At 65.7% G+C, this 20,643-nt stretch overlaps 1 protein-coding gene across 1 annotated transcript; it reads right to left on the bottom strand.

Annotated features, from left to right (window-relative positions):
• Positions 1 to 12,486: 12,486 nt before the first annotated feature.
• On the bottom strand, positions 12,487 to 14,702 carry FZD2 (frizzled class receptor 2). Its single transcript, XM_009472111.2, has one exon. The coding sequence runs from the start codon at positions 14,247 to 14,249 to the stop codon at positions 12,576 to 12,578; it is 1,674 nt and encodes a 557-aa protein (XP_009470386.1). The 5' UTR covers positions 14,250 to 14,702; the 3' UTR covers positions 12,487 to 12,575.
• Between the last annotated feature and the right edge of the window lie 5,941 nt (positions 14,703 to 20,643).

Here is a 20,643-nt window from a genome sequence, read left to right as displayed (position 1 = left end):
GCGAGGGGGGGTGGCCCCGGGGGTCCCCGCGGTGGTGGCTCCTCTGGTCCCCGGAGAGGGCAGGGACAGCCCTGATGGCCTTTAACCCCCCCGCCCCAAGTGTGGCTTCGCTTGCTCAGAGCATTCTGCCCGCACGTCAGTAGGGACCAGAGTGAACACAAGGGCCGGTGCTCCCCCAGCGGGGATGGCCCTGGGGCTGGCCTGGGGACCCCGCCAGCAGGGATGCCACATGTCCCCACCCCGGCGTGGCAGCTGCCCAGCGGGGAGCAGGGAAGAGTGTCCCAGAGATAGCGCCGGGTCTCGGCCACCAACGTCCGTCCTTCCCCTGGGCAGCCTGACTGACGTCGATCTGCCATCCCTCCTGCGTCCCTCCCTCCCTCCCTCCCTCTCTCCTCCATCCCTTCCTTCTCCCTCCTTCCATCCCTCCCTCCTTCCCCCTCCCTCCCTCCTCCTTCTCTCCTCCCTCCCTCCTCCATCCCTCCCTTCTCCATCCCTCCTTCCTCCTCTCCCTCCATCCTTCCATCCTGCCTTCCATCCCTCCCTCCATCCTTCCATCCCTTCCTCCTTCCCCCTCCATCCCTCCTCCTTCTCTCTTCCCTCTCTCCTCCATCCCTTCCTTCTGCCGCCTTCAATCCCTCCCTCCCTCCTTCCATCCCTCCCTCCTTCCATCCCTCCCTCCCTCCTTCCATCCCTCCCTCCTTCCATCCCTCCCTCCCTCCTTCCATCCCTCCCTCCCTCCTCCCTCTCTCCTCCCTTCCTCCTCCATCCCTCCCTTCTCCATCCCTCCTTCCTCCTCTCCCTCCATCCTTCCATCCCGCCTTCCATCCCTCCCTCCATCCTTCCTTCCTCCCTCCCTCCCTCCTCCATCCCTCCCTCCTTCCATCCCTCCCTCCTTCCCCCTCCATCTCTCCTCCCTCCCTCCTCCATCCTCCTTCCTCCTCTCCCTCCATCCTTCCATCCCGCCTTCCATCCCTCCCTCCATCCTTCCTTCCTCCCTCCCTCCCTCCTCCATCCCTCCCTCCTTCCATCCCTCCCTCCTTCCCCCTCCATCTCTCCTCCCTCCCTCCTCCATCCTCCTTCCTCCTCTCCCTCCATCCTTCCATCCCGCCTTCCATCCCTCCCTCCATCCTTCCTTCCTCCCTCCCTCCCTCCTCCATCCCTCCCTCCTTCCATCCCTCCCTCCTTCCCCCTCCATCTCTCCTCCCTCCCTCCTCCATCCTCCTTCCTCCTCTCCCTCCATCCTTCCATCCCACCTTCCATCCCTCCCTCCCTCCTTCCATCCCTCCCTCCCTCCTCCTCTCCTGCCTTCCTCCTCCCTCCTCCCTCCCTTCTTCCATCCCTCCTCTCCTCCCTCCCTCCTCCATCCCTCCTTCCTCCTCTCCCTCCCTCCCTCCCTCCCCCAGGCCCTCACCCCAGTGCAGAGGGAGGGACCCCCCCCAGTGCCTGTGGGGCACCCACAGCCTGCGTGTACGTGCATGCACATGTGCATGCCTGTGTGCATGTGTACGTGTATGTGCATGCGCATGCACGCGTGTGTGCACGTGTGTGTGCAGTGTCTGAGTGCAGCGTGGGCGTGCACGCGTGTGGGGTGGGTGTGCAGAGGAGCACGCGTGCACAGTGCAGGGCTGCGAGGTAGCGGTGCCGTATGAGCGTGTGCAGGGGGGGTGCATGTGACACGTGTGCAGCGTGGCTGGGCGGTGTGAGGGTGCTGTGCAGGGGTGCAGCGCAGGGGTGCAGTGCAAGGGTGCAGTGCAGGGGTGCAGCGTGGCTGTGCAGCACCCCCGTGCAGCACAGTCGCACACTACAGCCGCACCGCGCAGGGGTGCTGGGTGGGACGGTGGGTGCCCATGGGGTGCAGAGCCACCCACCAGCGCAGGAGGTCGGGCAGCACCCGCTGGCCTCACGCGCACCCGGGGAGCACCCAAAAAGCTGCTTGGGTGGAGCAGGAGCCCTCAGCACCCACCGCAGGACAGGGAGGGGCGTCCAACCCTGGCACCCCGTGGGCGCAGGCCTGGGGTGAGCGTGTCCCCAACCCCACAGGGCCGCGGGCCAGTGCAGGACCCTATGGCCGAGCCACCTCCGGGCCTGGGTGCCCAGCCCAGGGCTGGATTTGCCCTCCAGAGGAGCAGAACTGGGTGGGAGCCCCAGGCAAGGAGGTGGGGTGTGCCCAGGGGATTTGCATGGTCTGTGCATGGCCTTTGCACGGCACATGGCATGTGCATGGCATGTTCATGGTCTGTGCATAGCATGTGCATGGAATTTGCATGGTCTGTGCATGGCCTGTGCATGGCCTTTGTGCAGCCTTTGCACAGCACATGGCATGTGCATGGCATGTTCATGGTCTCTGCATGGCATTTGCATGGCATTTGCATAGCATGTGCATGGTCTGTACATGGTCTGTGCATGGTGTGTGCATGGTCTGTGCATGGTGTGTGCACGGTCTGTGCATGGTCTGTGCACGGTCTGTGCACAGCACATGGCATGTACATGGCATGTTCATGGTCTGTGCATGACCTGTGCATTGCATTTGCATAGCATGTGCATGGCGTGTGCATGGCATTTGCATGGTGTGTGGATGCACACGGGAGGGTTGCATGTGGGCCTGGGGCATGAGTGCATGTACAGGGGTGTGCATGCAACACAGGGGGAGTGTGCACGTGCATGGGGGTGTGCATACATGGGGGGTGTGCATGCACATATGTGGGGTTTGCATGCATGTCTGGGGAACATGCACATATGCAGTGTGTGTGCATGCATTCAACATGGCATGTTGGTGTGAGTGTGCACGGTACGTAGGCATGAGGGTGCATGTGTGTGCATGCATGTGTGTGCGTGGTGTGTGCACACACACAGGCAGGGCTGGGGGGGTGCATGTGTGGGGCGTGTGCATGCACGTGTGCATGGTGCATGCAACATGCACGCACACCATGTTGCATGTGTATGGGTGTGTGCATGCATAAGTGTGGTGCGTGCAAGCACATGTGGGAGATTTGCACGTGTGTGCACAGGTGTGCACACGTGCAGCGGACATGCATGCATGTGTGGGTGGGTGTGTGGTGTGCATGCATGGATTTGCGCATGTGCGTGCATACATGTGTGGCGTGTGCATGCACATGTGTGTGATTTGCGTGTGGGTGGAGGCGGTGTGCACGCCCATGTGCTCTGGGCGTGCACAGCTCTGTGTGCTGTGTGTGCACACGGACATAGCTCCTGCACACCTGGGGGGGTGCAAACGTGCAGAGTGCATGTGTGTACCCAAACCTGGCGTGTGTGCACACGCGTGTGTTTTTAAGCGTGTGTGAGCGTGTGTGCGCATGGGGGGGTGCGTGCTGGTGCACACACGTGTGCATGTGTTGTGTGTACCTGTACCGTGTGTGCACGTGTCCCCGCCTGTGCGCGGTGCCTGGGCCTGCTCCCCTGCGCACACGACACGCGTGTGCACTCATGGGTGCCCGGGCACGCTCAGACGGGCCGGGGGGACACCCAGGCGGTGACGTGGTGACACCCGGGGGCCGTGCAGTGACAGTGACACCCGGGGTGACCGCCAGCCCCGTCCCTGTGCCTCCCCCCTCCCGGCCGGGCCTTTCTGCCACCCAAGGCCGTCCCGGGCCACCCTCCATCTCCAGGCCCTTCCCCACCCCGCCGTTCCCTCCCCACCCAGCTCCGTGGTGGTCCCCCATTGGCACGTCCCCACCACCCAGGGACGTTCTGGCAGGAGACGCCCCGCAGCCCGTGGGGATGCAGCAGAGCCACCTCGTTTGGAGCAGGGACACGCTGCTTTCATGAGCAGGTCCCTGCTGCGGTGGAGCTTGGCTTGGTCCTGGCATGGTGACTCCCGGGGTGTTTTGAGCCTCGTGTCCTCCTGCTGCAGCTGGGTGGCTCCAGGAGAGCGCTTGATGGGGCTTGGACCCCAGCGGGAGGGTCCTGGGGAGCTGCCGCCATGGGGGAACCTCTTCATCTTGGAGGGGCTCCATCATCAGGGAAACCTCCATCGTGAGGACCCTCCGCTGGGGGGAAATCTCCATCGTGGGGAAAAACTCCATTGTAGGGTGAACCACCATCAGGGGGAAAGCATCATGGTGGGGAACCGCCATCATCGGGGAGACCGCCGTCATGGGGGAGCCTCTAGGGTAGGGGATACCTTCATCTGGGGGAACCTCCATCGTGGGGGGAACCTCCATCGTGGGGGGAACCATCGTGGGGAAACCGTCATCGAGGGGGAACCTCCGTCAGGGAAATCTCCATTGTGGGGGGAACTTCCATCACGGGGGAAGCCTCCATCATGGGGAAACCTTCATTTTGAGGGAACCTCCATCATGGAGAAATCATCCATCATGGTTGACCTTCATCGTGAGGGAATGTCCATCACGGGGGGGGGACACCTCCATCATGGGGGAAACCTTCATTGTGGGGGAAGCTCTGATATGGGAGAAATCTGCATCGTGGGGAAAACCTTCATTTGGGGGGAACCTCCATCATGGGGGAACCTCCATGGCGAGGGAAACCTTCGTTGTGGGGGAAACCCCATCACGGGAGAAACCTCCATCATGGGGGAAACCTCCATTTTGGGGGAACCTCCATCATGGGGGAACCCTCTGTCATGGGGGAAACCTCCATTTTGGGGGAACCTCCATCATGGGGGAAACCTCCATTTTGGGGCAACCTCCATCACGGGGGAACATCCACCACGGGGGGAAACCCCAGCGTGAGTGCGCTTACACGTGCATACGTGCATGCGTGTGCGTGTCCATGCTCGTGCATGCACGTGCCTGTGCGTGTGCCCAGATGTGTTTGGGCACACGGGTGCACACCGACACGCAGGCATCTGCGTGCAGCATGGTGCCCACACGCGTGCATGCGTGCGCACCCCTGTGTGCACACGCGTGTGTGCACGGCTACTCCGCTCACGCCCCGGCACACGCCTGGCGGCCCCCCCCGCCCTCCCCCGGCTCGGCAGCGGCCCTGAATTTGCTATAAATGGTCCGGCCGCGCCGTGCGGCACAGCCGGCAGCAGCTGGGCCGCGTCAGAGCCGGGGGCCCGCAGGGGTGCTGCCGCCCGGGGTGGGCTGAGGACGGGCCAGCTCGTTACACCGCCGGCGGCGGTGACACTGACCGACACACGCGTGTGCACACGCGTGTGGGTCGCCGTGGGGGAGCTGAGGAGGCACGGGGAGCCCCAGGCAGCCCGAGAGCACGCGTGGCCACTTGCACACACATGGCCGCGCACACGCGTGGCCATCCCACGTGCAGCCCGTGCTACGTGTGCTCAGCCCCCCGCGCCCCCGGGGTCCTCCCTGCTGCACACCCCCATTCGCACACCCGCTCACAAGCACACGTCCGTGGCGTGTGCATCCCCTCCTCGCACACGTGTGCGCACACCCGCACGTTTCTCAAGTGCGTACGCTCCCCTCAGACGCCCACGCACACTCACGCACCCCATGCACACCCCCCTTGCACACCCGCCCCGCTGCACGCTCACACGTGCTCCCTCATGCGCACACAAGTGCACTGACGCGTTCCCCTTTCGCACACACTTGCTCTTCCTTGCATGCAGCTCCCCTTACACACACGTGGTTGCCCTTGCACACACACTGCCCTTCGCACACCCTTTGCACACACACTCCCCCTTTCATTCACCTCTCCCTGCACACTCGTGCCTCCCCCTTGCATGCACACTCCTGCTGCACGCAACCTCCCCTTGCACACATACACTCCCCTTGCATGTACATGCTCTCCTTTGCACACCCCATCTGTGCACACGCACGTACTCCTCTTGCACACCCTCCTTGCACAGTCTCCCCCTTGCACCCCCAAGCATGCACCCCCTTTGCACACCCCATGCACCCTCACTCCCCTTCGCACACCTCCCGTGGGCACACACCCACTCACACCCCTTTGCACACAGACAGGCTCCCCTGTGCACGCCCCCTCCTTGCACACCTCCCCTTTGCACAAACACACTCTCCCCCTTGCACTCCCCCTTCTGCACACACTCCCCCTTCAGCACCCTCTCCCTGCACCCCCCCAGCACACGCACCCCCTTTCGCACCCCCTTGCGCACATCCCCCTCCTTGCACCCCCCTTGCACACACTCCCCCTTGCACACCCTCTTGCGCGAACACACCCCCTCTTGCAGCCCCTTTGCCCACACCCCTCCTGCACACACCCCCCTCCTTGCACCCCCTTGCACACCCCCCCTTGCAAACACAGGCACTCCCCTTTGCACACACCCACCCCCTCCTTGCACCCCCTTGCACACACACTCCCCCTCCTTGCACCGCCCTTTGTGCACACCCCCATTGCACTCCCCTTGCACACACACTCCCCCTCCTTGCACACCCGCTTGCACCCCCCTTGGACACACACGCACTCCCCCTTATGCATACCCCCCTTGCACTCCCCCTTGCACACACACGCACCCCCCTTGCACACGCACTCCCCCCTTGCACCCCCCTGCACACACACGCACCCCCTTGCACACGCACTCCCCCCTTGCACACACCCACCCACCCACCCCTTGCGCACACACACACTCCCCCCTTGCACCCCGCCTTGCACACACACCCCCCTTGCACACGCACTCCCCCTTGCACACACACACGCACCCCCCTTGCACACACACACACTCCCCCTTGCACCCCCCTGCACACACACACGCTCCCCCTTGCACCCCCCTGCACACACACACGTTCCCCCTTGCGCACACACCCCCCTTGCACACACCCCCACACCCACCCCCTTGCACACCCCCCCCTTGCACACGCACTCCCCCCCTTGCCCCCCGCCCCCCTCGCCCCGGCCCGGGGTGCTCCGGCGCCGCCCGCCCCTGATGGCCTCCAGCTGCACAAACATTCCCCGCATTCAGAGGCGACGCCGCCTCCGGAGCCGCCCCCCGGCCCGGGCCAGGCCGGATTCCTGCCCCCCCCGCCCCCGCCCCCGCCCCGGCCGGGCCGCGCCAGCTGCGCCGGGCCGCGGGGCCGTGGGGCAGCCCCACGGCGGGGCCCCGCGGCGGGGGAGCCGTGCCCGCCCGTCCCCGCTCGCCGGGAGCTGCGGCGGGACCGGGAACCGCTCCCACCCCCTTCCCTCCGTCCCTCGTCCCGGGAGGGATACTGGGGTGGAGAGGGGTCCCACGGCCCCCCCGTCCCCTGCCCATCCATCCCCTGTCCTCCAGGAGACACACCAGGACGGGCTTGGGGTCCCATGGCCACCCATCCCACTTCCATCTGTCCCTGTTCCCAGGAGGGATACTGGGGTGGAGATGGGGTCCCATGCCCACCCATCCCGTGTCCATCCATCCCACGTTCTCCAGGAGGAAAACTGGGATGGAGATGAGGTCCCATGCCCACCCATCCCACTTCCATCCATCCCCTGTCCTCCAGGAGATGATACACCAGGACGGGCTTGGGGTCCCATGGCCACCCATCCCCGGCCCATCCATCCCACACTCTCCAGGAGGAATACTGGGATGGAGATGGGGTCCCGTGCCCACCCATCCTGTGTCCATCCGTCCCCCATCCTCCAGGAGATACACCAGGATGGGCACGGAGTGCCATGTTCACCCATCCCACTCCCATCCATCCCCTGATCTCCAGGAGGGATACCAGGATGGAGAGGGGGCCCAGGCTCACCCATCCCATGTCCATCCATCCCACTCCCATCCATCCGGCATTCTCCAGGAGGAATACTGAGATGGAGATGGGGTCCCACGCCCACCCATCCCGTGTCTGTCCACCCCATGCTGTCTGGATGGGGTGCTGGGATGGAGGTGGGGAACCATGCTCACCCATCCCATCTTCTCCAGGAGGTACAGCTGGATGGAGATGGGGTCCCATGCCCACCCATCCCACTTCCATCCATCCCCCATCATCCAGGAGGGATGCTGGGATGCTGGGATGCTGGGATGCTCTCTAGGAAGTACACCAGGATGGAGAGGGGTCCCGTGCTCATCCATCGTGTGTCCAACCATCCCCTGTTCCCCAGGAGGTACACCAGGATGGAGAGGGCTACCATGGTCACCCATCCCACCTCCATCCTTCCCCAGTTCTCCGGGAGGGATGCTGGAATGGAGACAGGGTACCACATCTGCATGTCCCAACTTCTCAAGGAAGGACGCTGGGAATGAGACAGGGCATCACAGCTACTCATCCCGAGTTCTCCAGGAGGATGCTGGGATGCAGAGGTGGCCCCACATCCTCCACTCCCGCACCCTTCAGCCCTGAGCCCTGCCCAGCGAGGGGGTCCCAGGTCGCTCAGGCAGGGCGCTGGGATGGAGACAGGCTCCTCCAGCCGCCTTGGGAAACCCAGCCCTCGTTAGGGACATCCCTCGTCGCCGGGGCTGCGTCCTGCCTTCCGGCAGCTTCGTCTCCTTTAAGAGCGGTGCAGCGAGGAGCCGAATTTAGCCGGCGCGGCCGCCTGTCCTCGCTGGCGTCCGGCCAGGGCTCTGCTGGCCTCGGCGAGATCCCGCTCCAGCGCCCGCGGCCGGGAGGGACGACGGGGCTGGGAGCACCCGGGGGTCCCGACCTGCCCATGTCACCCATGGGTGCTGGTCCCTGTGGCCTTGGGTCCCTGCTGGCTTCATCCTCGTGGAGGTTAAGGCACATCGAGCAGCGAGCAGGCAGCTGCCTGCGAGTTGGGGACAGCCAGCGGTGTCCCCACCGAGGCCCTGGGACCTGTCACGCCGTTAAGGCTAACAGAAATGATCGGTGGGGACGTGTGACGTCACCACGAGCTGTCCCTCGTCACCTCCCTGCTCCCCGCCACCCCCCCACCCCGGTCCTCTGCCACCCCCCGCGTCACTGCTGGGGACCCTGCTGCCCCGAGGGGACAGGGATGGGACAGCCCAGGGGACAGGGGAGCCCGAGGGCCATGGGGACAGGGCTGCCCAGGGGACAGCGTCCCCAGGGGACAGGGGACAGCAGAGCCATGGACAAGGGAGCTTGTGGCCAGGGAATGGGGAGCCCGTGGTCCAGGGGACAGGACAGACAGTGGCCTGGGGGAGAGGAGCACTGGGACAGACAGTGCTGGGGACATCCCATGGCCTGTCCTTCCCCCAGTGAGACCAGTTTCTTCCTCCAGCACCCTTTCCCTGCACTGGTTTCATCCCCAGGGCCATCTCCTTGCTGGGACAGAGCCCAGCGCCATCACCCTCTGGCTGACCCGACCATGGGGACCCCCCTGTCCCCGTCCCCACCAGTGCGAGCCCTGGGAGCCTCCCTGGACACGGGTGTGATGAGTTGTGGGTGCTCTGGGGCCGGGCAGGGCGGGCGTTTGCCAGGGCCGGAGGGGCCGGGGTGCACTTTAATTGACTTCTGCTGTGTTGGGCAGCTGTGAAAACAGAGCGGGGCTCATTAGGGGACATCAAAGGACCCCCACCACGGCCGGGCGGGGGACACGGCGGGACCCGCCACCGGCGTTTGCTCCCTCTTCACTTGGCTTAAAAGAGGAAGAGGAGGATGGGAGTCACCAGCCTGGGAGGGCTGGGGCTCAGCCGTGTGCAGGGAGGAGGCCCTGTCCCCTGTCCCCGGGGTTAGCTGGACCTGGGGGGACCCATGCTCTGGGTCAGCCAGACCGGGGGTGACCTGTCCCCAGGGTTACTGGGACACGGGGTGACCCATCCCTGGCGTTAGTTAGATTTGGGGTGCTCTGTCCCCAGGGGGACCTGTCCCTGGGGTGACCTGTCCCCAGGGTTAGCCTGACGCAGGGTGACCCACCCCTGGGTGACAGACCAGGGGACAGAGGGGGACACACTGACCGTCGCTTGCAGACGCCCTCCAGCTCCTTCCCCGCTCGGGCTGCAAACGGCCCCGAGAGCCAAACCCCCCCCCAAACCTCCAACCCCCCCAAAAAAGGCCTCGGAGAGGCCCTGGGCTGAGCCGCCCGGCCGCTGCAGGGCAGGATCCGGCCCAGCTCCGCCAGTTCCAGCCCCAAACCTCCCCGGGCATCGCAGGAGCCCCCGGGGCTGGGGAGCGGGGACACGGACACGGCCCCCCGGGGGGCCCGGCAGCACCCATGGGGTGCTCAGCACCCACAGAGCTCAGCCGCCGGGCGCAGCCTCTGTGATCCCAGCCCTGGTTTCCAAAGCCGGGAGACCGAAGCCTTGGAAAAAAAAATCATCTCCCAGCTCCTGCATTCCTGGGTGGAGAGTTTACATTCCCCCCGTCCCCCGGCGATCCGCGCTTCGCCTCCGGAAAACAAAGCGGCCTCGGGTGGGATCTGCCTTTTTGGGGAGCGGGACCCACCGACTGGATAACGAGAACCAGCCGATGGATGGGCAGCACCCCCAGGCCAAAGCACCCAGCGCCAGGGCTGGATACGGCCCTGGGATCCCCTATGGAAAGGGTGAAGCCACCACATGCCTTTGGGTGCGTGGAGTTGAGGGGTGCAGGGGGTTCCCCCCGTCCCTTGGCCGAGGCTCGTCCTGCCGGGGTTTTCTCCCCCGGAGGGAGGCAAAGACATCGGTGGCAATAAAATCAACCCCATTTTAATTCCGATAAAATCAACCCCATTTTAATTTTGAATTCCCATTTCGAGAGCCACCGAAGGTGTGGGGGCACCGGGGGTCCCGGCCAGCCCAGCCCGTCCCCCAAACTCCTTCTCCAAACCACGGAGAAGGGGGGGAAAAAAAACCCTGGATACGTTTCCCCCCTCTTCTCTCCCTCCTTCCAAGTCATCGTTGGAAAATTAAACCGGATCCAAAGAGTTTTTCCTTTCCAAAATGTGCTGGAGAGGCGCTGTCTTAACCCTTTCGGCTCCCGCTTTTCCCTTCCACGGAGAATTGGGATTTTTAAGGGGGTTTGGGGATCATCCCAGGGCTTTGCTGAGGAAAGGGGAAGGGCTCAGTCTCCCCGCAAGCCCCCATTGCTCTCAACGGATCCAAAAATCCCCCAAAATGATGGAGACAAGAAGCGGTGGGGCTTCCCGGGGCCGGTTTTGGGGCGCCCGTGGGGTCAGCGCTTCCCCGGCCAGGTCTCCCCCTCCATTTTGGGAAGAGTATTTTTTTAAAATGTCAATTCAATCCAGCTGATTAAATCCGTCCTTCCCCTGCCCGAGCTCCAGCTCAAACTCCCCATATCCCATCTCCAGCATCGCCCAAATCCCAACAAGCCGAACCGGAGCCAGGACCCGCTTCTCTCCAGAGACTCGGGATCGGGGGGCCCACGCACAGCCGAACCCCTAATCCTATAGCAAATGTGAGCTCTTTCCTCCGGGGGGGCACGGGAGAGGCCCCCCCCTCCCACTGCAAACCCCCAAATCCTTATTTTGGGGGTTAAATAGATTTTTTTTCCCCCCGCAAAGCGCTTTGTTCCAGCTGGAGGGAGATGCTGGCTCATCCCCGTGGCGCTGGAAGCGGGGGGTCCTGCTCCTGGCCCCCCCAGCAGCACCCATGGGGACCCCCCCCCCCCATTTAATTCTTGATTTTTTGGGGGGGGGGGAAATAAAGCCTTCGGGAATAAGTTAGCGTTTTGCTTTACTCGTTTGTATTTGCAAAGGAGCGTTTAAAAAGTAATTTGGGAGGAAAAGCCTGCAGCCAAGGGGGGGGGTACAGGCAGGGCGGTGCGGGCAGGGAGCAGGCAGAGACCCCAGCCCCGGGGGGGGGACAGCCCTGCCACAGCAGCTTTTGGGAGCGAGCGAAGGGGGGGTTAATAAAAAAAAATCATTTTTGGGGGGCGAGTTTCCAAAAGGAGAGGGAGAAAAATGGGGGGGTTATTCGGTTTTTCGGGTTTCCCCCCCCCCCCGTTTTTCCAGGGGCCGGCGGAGCGGCCCGTGCCCGGGGAGAGCGGGCAGGGAGCGGGCAGGGAGCGGGCAAGGGACGGGCAGGAGCGGGGCCGCCCCCGAGCCCGGGGCCCCCCGGCCGCCAGCGGCCCCGGCGGGGAGGGGAACCGGGCCCGGGCAGCGCGGAGGGCGGGCGGGCCCCGCTCCCGGCTCCGCGGGGCTTCTCCCCCTTCTCCTTTTCCCCCCCCTTTTTTATCCTTTTTTTACCCTTTTCCCCCCTTCTTCTCCTTCCTTTTCTCCGTTTTTCTTCTTTTCCCCCTCCTATTTTCCCTCCTTTTTCTACTTTTTTCCCTGCTCCTTTTCCCCCTTTTTTCCTCCTCCTTTTTCTCCCCTCCTATTTTTCCTCTCCTTTTTCTCCTTCCCCCTTAATATATTTTTTTCCTGCTCCTTTTTCTCCTTTTTTCCCCCGCTCCTTTTTCTCCTCCCCCCTCCCTTTTTCTCCTATTTTTCCCCTCTCCTTTTTCTCCTATTTTTCCCCTCTCCTTTTCCCCTCTCTCCTTTTCCTCCTTTCCCCTCCCTCACCTTTTCCTTCTTTTTTTCCTCCTTTTTCTCCCCCTCCTTTTTCTCCCCCTCCTTTTTCTCCCTTTTTTTTCTCCCTTTTTTTTCTCCCTTTTTCATATTTTAAATAGAAATATATAATTAAATTTACAAATGCTATTTACAGGTTTAATTACAAAAAAAAAAAATCAAAGAGAAAGAGAGACACCCCTTAGACGTTAATAAATCTAAAAATAAAAATATATATAATAACCCCCCCAAAAAAAATTCAAGCCGAAGGGCGGCGGCGGCCGGGTTCGGGGGGGTCACACCGTCGTCTCGCCCTGCTTGCTGTTGGTGAGTCGCGTGTAGAACTTCCTCCACGAGTGCAGGGTTTTACCCGACCATATCCAAAAGCCGGAGGTGATGCCCACGATGAGAGTCATGAGATACTTGATCATGTAGACGGTGAAATCGGGGGTCATGCGGGGGGTGAAGTGGAGCGGGCAGGGGATGGCCAAGCTCTTGCAGTTCTGGCTGATCCAGCTGCGCTCCCAGTGCTCGCGGAAAGCCTGCTCGTAGAAATAGCAAGCGATGACGATGGTGGCCGGGACGGTGTAGAGGACGCTGAAGACCCCGATGCGAACCATCAACCGCTCCAGCTTCTCCGTTTTGGTCCCTCCGTGTTTCATGATGGTGCGGATGCGGAAGAGGGAGACGAAGCCGGCCAGAAGGAAGGAGGTACCGATGAAGAGGTAGACGAAGAGCGGGGCCAACACGAAGCCCCGGAGAGGGTCGATGTTGTTGAGGCCCACGAAGCAGACGCCGCTCAGCAGGTCCCCGTCGATCTGCCCCATGGCCAGGATGGTGATGGTCTTGACGGCCGGGACGGCCCAGGCGGCCAAGTGGAAGTACTGGGAGTTGGCCTCGATGGCCTCGTGGCCCCACTTCATGCCGGCGGCCAAGAACCAGGTGAGGGAGAGGATGACCCACCAGATCGAGCTGGCCATGCTGAAGAAGTAGAGCATCATGAAGAGGATGGTGCAACCTTCTTTCTTGGTGCCCTGTACCACCGTGCGGTAGCCGTCCTCCTGGAAACGCTCGTTGCAGACCACCCTCTCCTCCAGCATGAAGCCGGCGATGTAGGCCACCGACACCATGGTGTAGCACCCCGAGAGGAAGATGATGGGTCGCTCGGGGTAGCGGAAACGCTGCATGTCCACCAGGTAGGTGGTGACGGTGAAGAAGGTGGAGGCGCAACACAAGACGGACCAGATGAGGATCCAGATACGGGCGAAACGGATCTCGTCCTCGTTGAAGAACATGTGGCCGTCGGGACGGGTGGGCTCGCAGGGCGCCGCGCAGTCCTTCTCGCCCAAGAACTTGTAGTTGAGGTAGCTGGGCACCTTCAGTGCCCGCGGGCAGTGGAAGGGGTGGTCGAGGGTGGCGTAGCGAGGGGCGCCCGGCGTGCCTTGGCCGGCCAACGGCGTGGCGCTGGTGAGCAACGCCGGCGAACCGCCGTCTTCCGAATGGTTCTGCCCCACGCAGATCTGCTCGGCGCCGTGCCGGGGGAAATTCTCACACCGTAATCGTTCCGGCCATTGGAAACCAAATTTATTCATGAGGGCTTCGCAGCCCTGGCGCGCCCGCTCGCAGATGGAGCGGCACGGCGGGATGGCCTGCTCCAGCACCGTGCAGACCGGCGCGTACATGGAGCAGAGGAAGAACTTGAGCTCCAACGAGCACTGGACCTTCACCAAGGGGTAGAACTGGTGGACCTCCAACCCTGCGTCCTCCTGGTTGGTGTGACCCAGCAGGTTGGGCATGATGGTCTGGTTGTAGGCGATGTCGGTGCAGAGCGGGATGGAGATGGGTTGGCAGAAGCCGTGGTCAGGGATGGAGATGCCCTTCTCGCCGTGCAGCTGGCTCCGGCACGGCGCCGGCACGCTCAGCCCCACCAGCAGCCAGGCCAGGGCGGGCAGCACGCTGCGGGGGCCCATGGTGCCCCGAGCTGCTGCGCCCGGATTTCCCGTGCCTGGTGCCCAGCCGGCCGGCCGGTCCTCCCGTCCGGATCTGCCGTGCCCGGTGCTGCCTGGATGGCTCCCGGTGCCCAGAGCTGCCGTGCCCGGTGCTGCCTGGATGGCTCCCGGTGCCCGGACACGCTCAGGTCCCGCCTGGACGGCTCCCGGTACCCGCCTGGACGGCTCCCGGTGTCCCGCTCTACCGTGCGCGGCGGGACGGCTCCCGGCGCCCAGCCCAGCCGCTCCCGGTACCCCGCAGCGCTGCTCCCGCTGCCCGGACTTGGCGGTCCCGGTGCTCCCGCTGTCCCGACCCGGTGCTCCGCGGCGCAGCTCCCGGTGCCGGAGCCCCGGGCGGGCGGTGGCGCTGGCGGGGGGCCGGGGTGCCGGGGGGTGCCGGGGGGGGCCGGGGGAGCGGAGCGGCCGCACCGGACGCTCCCGCCGCCTTTGTGCGGGGCAGCGCCGCGTCCCCGCCGGGCGGAGCGGCCCCCCCGCGCCCCGCCCACTCCGCGCCCCGCCCCGCCCGCCCCGCCAATCACATTCAAATGGCGCGCTCGCCACGCCCCCCGCCGCCCCGGGCCACGCCCCTCCGGCCGGGATCGGGGGGGGGGGAGCGTGGGCCTCCCCCCCCCCCCCCGCAAAGTTTTTCCCCCCCGGGAAATCTCCCCCCGCGGCGTGGGGTCGGGACGGGGCCACGGGGAAGAGTCCGTCCCCGTGCCCCCCGGTGCCCCCCGGCCCCCCCGTGTGTCCCCCCCGGTGTCCCCCGCCCCCCCCGTGCCCCCCCGGTGGGGCTGCTCCCCCCACCCCCCTCACGGCCACGCCGCGGCGGGTCCCCCGTTGTCCCCAGGTCCCCTTCGGGGTGCACCGGGGGCAGCATTAGCCCCCGTGGCCCCCCGGCGGGTCCTGGCCACCCGCTACGGGAACAGGGATGCCACCGCCCCGTGGGGTGGCCCACGGCCACCCTGGGGTGCTGCCGGAGCTGGCCCCCCACGGCCACCGCACAGCCAGGGGTGTCCCCATCAGCCGGGGGTGGCAGGGGACATCCCGCCTCCTGTCCCCCGCCGCGGGCCCGCACCTCCCACCCCAGCCGTGGGGAACGGCACCTCTGTCCCCAAAACCGGGGTGGCGGGAGGGGGCTGGAGGGCCGGGACACGCTGGGGGGGAGTGGGACACGCTGGGGGGGACTGGGACACACTGGGGGGATCTGGGACACAGCAGGGGGGACTGGGACACACTGGGGGGATTCAGGACATGGCGGGGGGGACCAGGACACATCGAGGGGGACACCAGGACACAGTGGGGGGGGACTGGGACACACTGGGAGGGACCAGGACACACCGGGGTGATCTAGGACATGCTGGGGGGATCTGGGACACACTGGGGGGGACTGGGACACACCAAAGACCCTCGTCAGGGAAGGAAACTGCGGGCAATCACCCCAAATTTTGGCAGCGGGCTGGGGGGGGAGGGGGCTCCCTTCCCAAAGCAGCATCCCAAAGAAGGGGCAGACGGGGGGGCCGCAGTGGGCAGCCCCCCACCCCCGTCCCGCTCCTTTCTGGGGGGGCGAGGGGCTTTCTGCTGGCTGCCTCCTTCCCCTCCGCCGTCCTCCCTCCCTTTTTCTCCCTTTCCTGTAACTTAAGCTTTTGTTGTGAGCAGGAGAAACCCGGGCTGCCGTGAAAAGAGGGCCCCACCGCCTTTCAGAGCGTAATTGAAACCATTGCGCGGCTCCTGGCCGAGGGGGAAGGGCAGGGGGGGCTCCAGAAATCAAAGCCGGGGGGGGGGGGGAGGACGGGCCACACGATGCGCACCCGCTCCCGGCACCCCCCCGCCACCCCGTCAGCTTTCCCGGCCTGGACGTGCCGGTTGTCACCGCGGCGGTTGGCGGGATGCTGGGGGCTCCCTGTTTTTGCAAAGGGGTCGGGGATGGAAGCAGGGGGTCCCCGTGGCCTCGGATGAGGCCGCGACGGCGGTCCCGGGCAGCGAACCGGGGCGGGATGGGTGCCAGCGACCAGGCACCCACCCATACCCCGGCTGGGACACCCAGGGGTGCTGCCTTTGGGGACCGCGCCAAGCCCACGGCCGCCATGCGCCGAGGAGGGCGGCTCGGCACGGCTGGGGCTTGGCGGGCACCCAGTGAGTCCCCGGCCGGGGAGGCTGCTGGCGCAGGGCCTGGCAAGGCGCCGGGCTGCGGGGGCCGGAGCTGAGGCCGGATCCTGGCGAGCGGCTGCCTCCCGGCCCCTTCCCGGCTCCCCGGTTGCAGGGCCTGGCTTGTGTGACCCCCGCGCGGTGGCCTTTGCCCCAGCCCCGCCAGCCGGGGACAGGGACGGGGACGGAGGGGGTGCGGGGGTGTCGGCGCAGCCACGTGGATCTTGGCTTCCTAAAAGCTTCGGATTTTGGCTTCTTTCCGGGGTGGGGGGATGTCACTTCCAGCGGGGGTGGCAGGGGCTGTCCCCGTGCTCCCTGTCCTCCTGCGGTGCTGGTGGCTCGGGACAGGGGTTCCCGAGGACCTCGGGGCACTGGGGACACATGGGGACGTGGTCCCACTCAGAGAGGGTGCTGAGCCCTCCAGGGGAGGGGGACACCCAGAGCAGGCCTGCCAGCCAGCCCGGGGGACGCCTGGGGGGGCTGGGGGTGTCAGGGGACACCCTGGGGAGGCAGCCGGGGGTCCCGCCTGAGCAGGGGCGTCCCCTCGCAGGGACACGCAGGGAGGCCAGGGAATCCCTGTGGTCCCATTCCTCCCTGTCACCAGGTTCCCAGCCCGGTCCCCAGGCGCTGCCAGGGGCGTGCTGGGTGGGAGAGGGTGTCCCGTCCCCCCCCCAAAGCTTCCCTGCGGGTTGGCGTCCCGGGCAGAGGGGACCCTGCGAGGACAGGGACCCATCCTAGCACCCAGCAGGAGCGGGTGGGTGCTGCCACCAGGCCAGACTGGGCGTTACTGGGAGTACAGGGCCAAGCCCAGCTCCCCCCAGGGCTCCCCCTTGCAGACCCCCAGGAGCTGCTTGGGGTGGAGGGGACCCGGGAGTCCCGATCCCCCCACTGCTCTGCTCTCACTTCATCCCAGTACAGCACTGGGGGATGCTGGTGGGTCCCCAGGGGCACCCCCAGCATCCCGGGGTGCCCAGGTCGCTGCCAGCCAGGGGACAGCCCACGGGTGCCACCATCTCCAGAGGGGCTGGTGGCTCCGGTGTCCCCGTGGGAGCAGGGCACGGTCCTCATGCAGCCCCTCCCCTCGGGACCCCCCAGCGCCGCAGGGTGCCAGGGTGCTTGTGGGGGGCCCAGGAGGGCCAGGGATGGGGGACACAGCTGGGAACCCCCCGGGTCCTGGCCTCGGACCCCCGGCAGCACCCCCAGTGCTTGGGCTGGTGGCCAGCACCACTCCGGAGGGCAATATTTTGGGGCGGGGGCTCTGGCAGCACCAGCTCCTACTACCCCCATCCCATGGGGATGGGCATGGGGGAGGGCAAAGCAGAAATTGGGGGACAGAGCGGCTGTGCCAGGCGATGCCAGGCAGGACGGGGACCCCCGGCGGTCACCCGGGAGCTTGGAGGAAGGGCCCCCCCCGGCCCCTGCCCTTGGCTTTGTTTCACACTTAAGAGGCTCTAATTAAAACCAGCCACAAAGGCCCTGGCTGGCGGCAGGCTCAAGGTGCCAGCGGAGGAGGACGGGGGTCCGTCACCAAGGGAACAGAGAGGGATGCGGGGCCCCTGGCACCGGCACCGCGGGGCCCCCCTGCACCCCCGTGCGTGAGCGGGCACACGCGTGCACACACGCATGCATACACACGCGTGCGCATGCACGCATGGCACCCGCAGGCGAGGCGAGCGTGGGGATGCGGGAGCGGGGCTGGGGGGTCGAGGGGTGCTGGCACGCGTGTGCACGTGCGCGTTTGCACATCTGCGCCCAGCTTTGCTGCACGCACGGCTGTCCTGTGGGTTAGGGAAGGCAGGAACCAGCGCCTGCTCTTCTCAGGCCTGGTTTGTACTGGTCTAAACTGGTCTAACAGCTCAGTGGGGTGGGAGGGTCCGTGAGCAGCACTGGCCAGGTAGGCTGGGGGCTGACCCAAGCCCCGGGGCACCCATGGGGCGAGCCGTGGGGCAAGCCAAGCCCCGGGGTGCCCCAGCACCAGGGGCAGCCCTCACTGCCGGCGTGGCTGCAGCGGGCACCCATGAGACGCCAGCAGGCACCGGGCATGGCGTGTTAGCCAAACCCCGGCACCCGGCACCAGGACGAGGGCTGTGAGGAGCCAGGGGGCACAAGCGCCCCCTGAGATGAGGGTCTGGCTGCCTGGACACCCCCAGGGGTGGTAAAACCCCGGTGCCACGGTGGCTCCCCAAAATCCACCCAATGGCGGTGGGGGACAAAACGCACCGCGAGGTGGGCTGGCAGGACGCTAGCCCGCGGGGGGAAGCTGGCTTAAGCACACCTTGACCTTCCTGGCAGGGGAGGGATCCCTTCAGCTTGTCCGACACATCTCCTGCCAGCGCCCGGTATTGAAAGCGCGGCGAGCTCGCGCGCGGAGGAGCCGGCATGAAAAGGCAGCTTAGGCATCTCCTGCTGCGAGAGATGGATTAGGGGCTTCGGGGAGGGCTGGGGGGACAGCGAGAGGCACAGCCTCCGCAGCGTGCCGGGGCCAGGCTGCGTGCTGGCGGCTGCTGGGCGAGAGTGGGCACAGCCTGGGCACGGTGCCGCCGGCCACTGTCTCGCTGCATCCCGATGGGAGAAGGGGGCAGCGGGCCAGGCCTGGCGGGGCGGGATGCTGGGGGCTCCCCGAAATGGAGCGTGTGAAGAGGGAGGGACCATCCCGGCTCGGAGGGGGCCGGGTGGCAGGGGGCCGGGGCACCCCAGGCTGGCAGCCCCACTCCTCCGCACGGCCCCGGCCCCCCCCGCGGGTCCCCAAGGCATCCGCCACCCTGTCCCTCAGCTGTCGCTGTCAGGAGGACGCGGTATTTTTAGAGCCGCCTCGGGGACCGGCAGGTCGAGCGGTGACAATTTTTGCCCGTGGAAGCGGGCGGCGCGAGGCAGGGGTGGCGGGACCTCGCCAGCCCCCCAGGAGTTTCCCTTTTGGCTCTGATTTGGGGTTGATGGCCCCGGTGGCCCCCGCAGTGGGGGTGTCCCGCTGCACGGCTGGCGGGAGGGGACGGGGTGCCCCTGTGGCCATCCCTCCCCATGCCCAGAACAGCTGTGCCCCCGGCCGATGGCGGGGGGACCCTGCCAGCGCTGGGCATGTGACAGGAGGTGACAGAGCTGGCTGCTATTTATACCCGGCCCTTGTCAGCACTGGGTGTGGGGACACAGGCGAGCCCACGCCACAGGCCCAGGGTGGCCCTCGGGGTCCCCTGGGTGCCCACCTGTCCCCCAGCACCACTCAAATCCCCCCTGTGGGCTGGGGGGGCTGCAGCGGGGCCATGAGGCCCATTCCTGCTTCCACCGTGTCTCATGGCCACTCCAACTGTCCCCAGCCCATCGGGGACACTGAGGCGTCCCCGTGGGACAATGAGCCACCCCGTGACCAAAGTGGACCCAGCCCATGCCCGATAGGGACGTTGAGCTGTCCCTGTGCCCAGTGGGGACACAGAGCTGTGCCCGATGGGGACACTGAACTGTCGCCATGCCTGACAGGGACACTGAACCCTCCCCATGCCCAAGGGGGATACCAAGCTGTCCCTGTGCCAAGAGTGGCATGGAACCGTCCCTGTGCCTGACAGTGGCATGAAGTTGTGCCCAACAAGGACACTGAGCTGTCCCCGTGCCCCATGGGGACACTGAGCTGTCCCTATGCCCAACGGGGATGTTGAGCTGGCCCTGTGCCCAGTGGGGACACAAGCTGTGCCTGATGGGGACACTGAACTGTTCCCATGCCTGAGGCTGGATACCAAGCTGTCCCTGTGCCCAAGGGTGGCACTGAACCATCCCTGTGCCTGACGGTGGCATGAAGTTGTGCCCAACAAGGACACTGAGCTGTCCCTGCACCCCAACGGGACACTGAGGTGTCCCCATGCTCAGCCCCTCCAGGCTAGGGGGTACTGGAGCACATAGCGGGGCAGGTTTGTCCCCCAGCAGCCACAGGTCCCCGTTGGGCACATGTCCCTGGCAGGCACGGGCCCTCGCTGTGGGGAAAAGCCGAGGGGGGGCCGTTCCTTCTGGCCTCCCCACTGGCTCCCTCCTGCATGGCAGGCAGCGGGGGCCAGGGGGCCACAGCCCCCACACAAAGCTGCTTTACATGCGAAGAGGGGCCCAGGCGGCCGCAGTGCCGGCCTCCGCCTCCCGGCCCCCGGCCCGCAGAAAGGGGCCTCCTTCGCTCCTGGTTCCCGGCCTCCCCCTGCTCGCACACGCACTCACACCCATAGGTGCCCGCCGCACACGTATGCGCTTGGGGTCG

This window comes from Nipponia nippon, unplaced genomic scaffold (genome assembly GCF_047370975.1).
Source record: "Nipponia nippon isolate SJK-2023a ecotype South Korea unplaced genomic scaffold, ASM4737097v1 scaffold_32, whole genome shotgun sequence".
Lineage (NCBI taxonomy): Eukaryota > Metazoa > Chordata > Aves > Pelecaniformes > Threskiornithidae > Nipponia > Nipponia nippon.
Note: the sequence above shows the minus strand (reverse complement) of the source record. Positions and strands in the feature narration are given on the sequence as shown.

Excerpts from the sequence above, each read along its gene's own strand:
- FZD2 (XM_009472111.2), bottom strand. The coding sequence starts at position 14,249 with ATGGGCCCCCGCAGCGTGCTGCCCGCCCTGGCCTGGCTGCTGGTGGGG.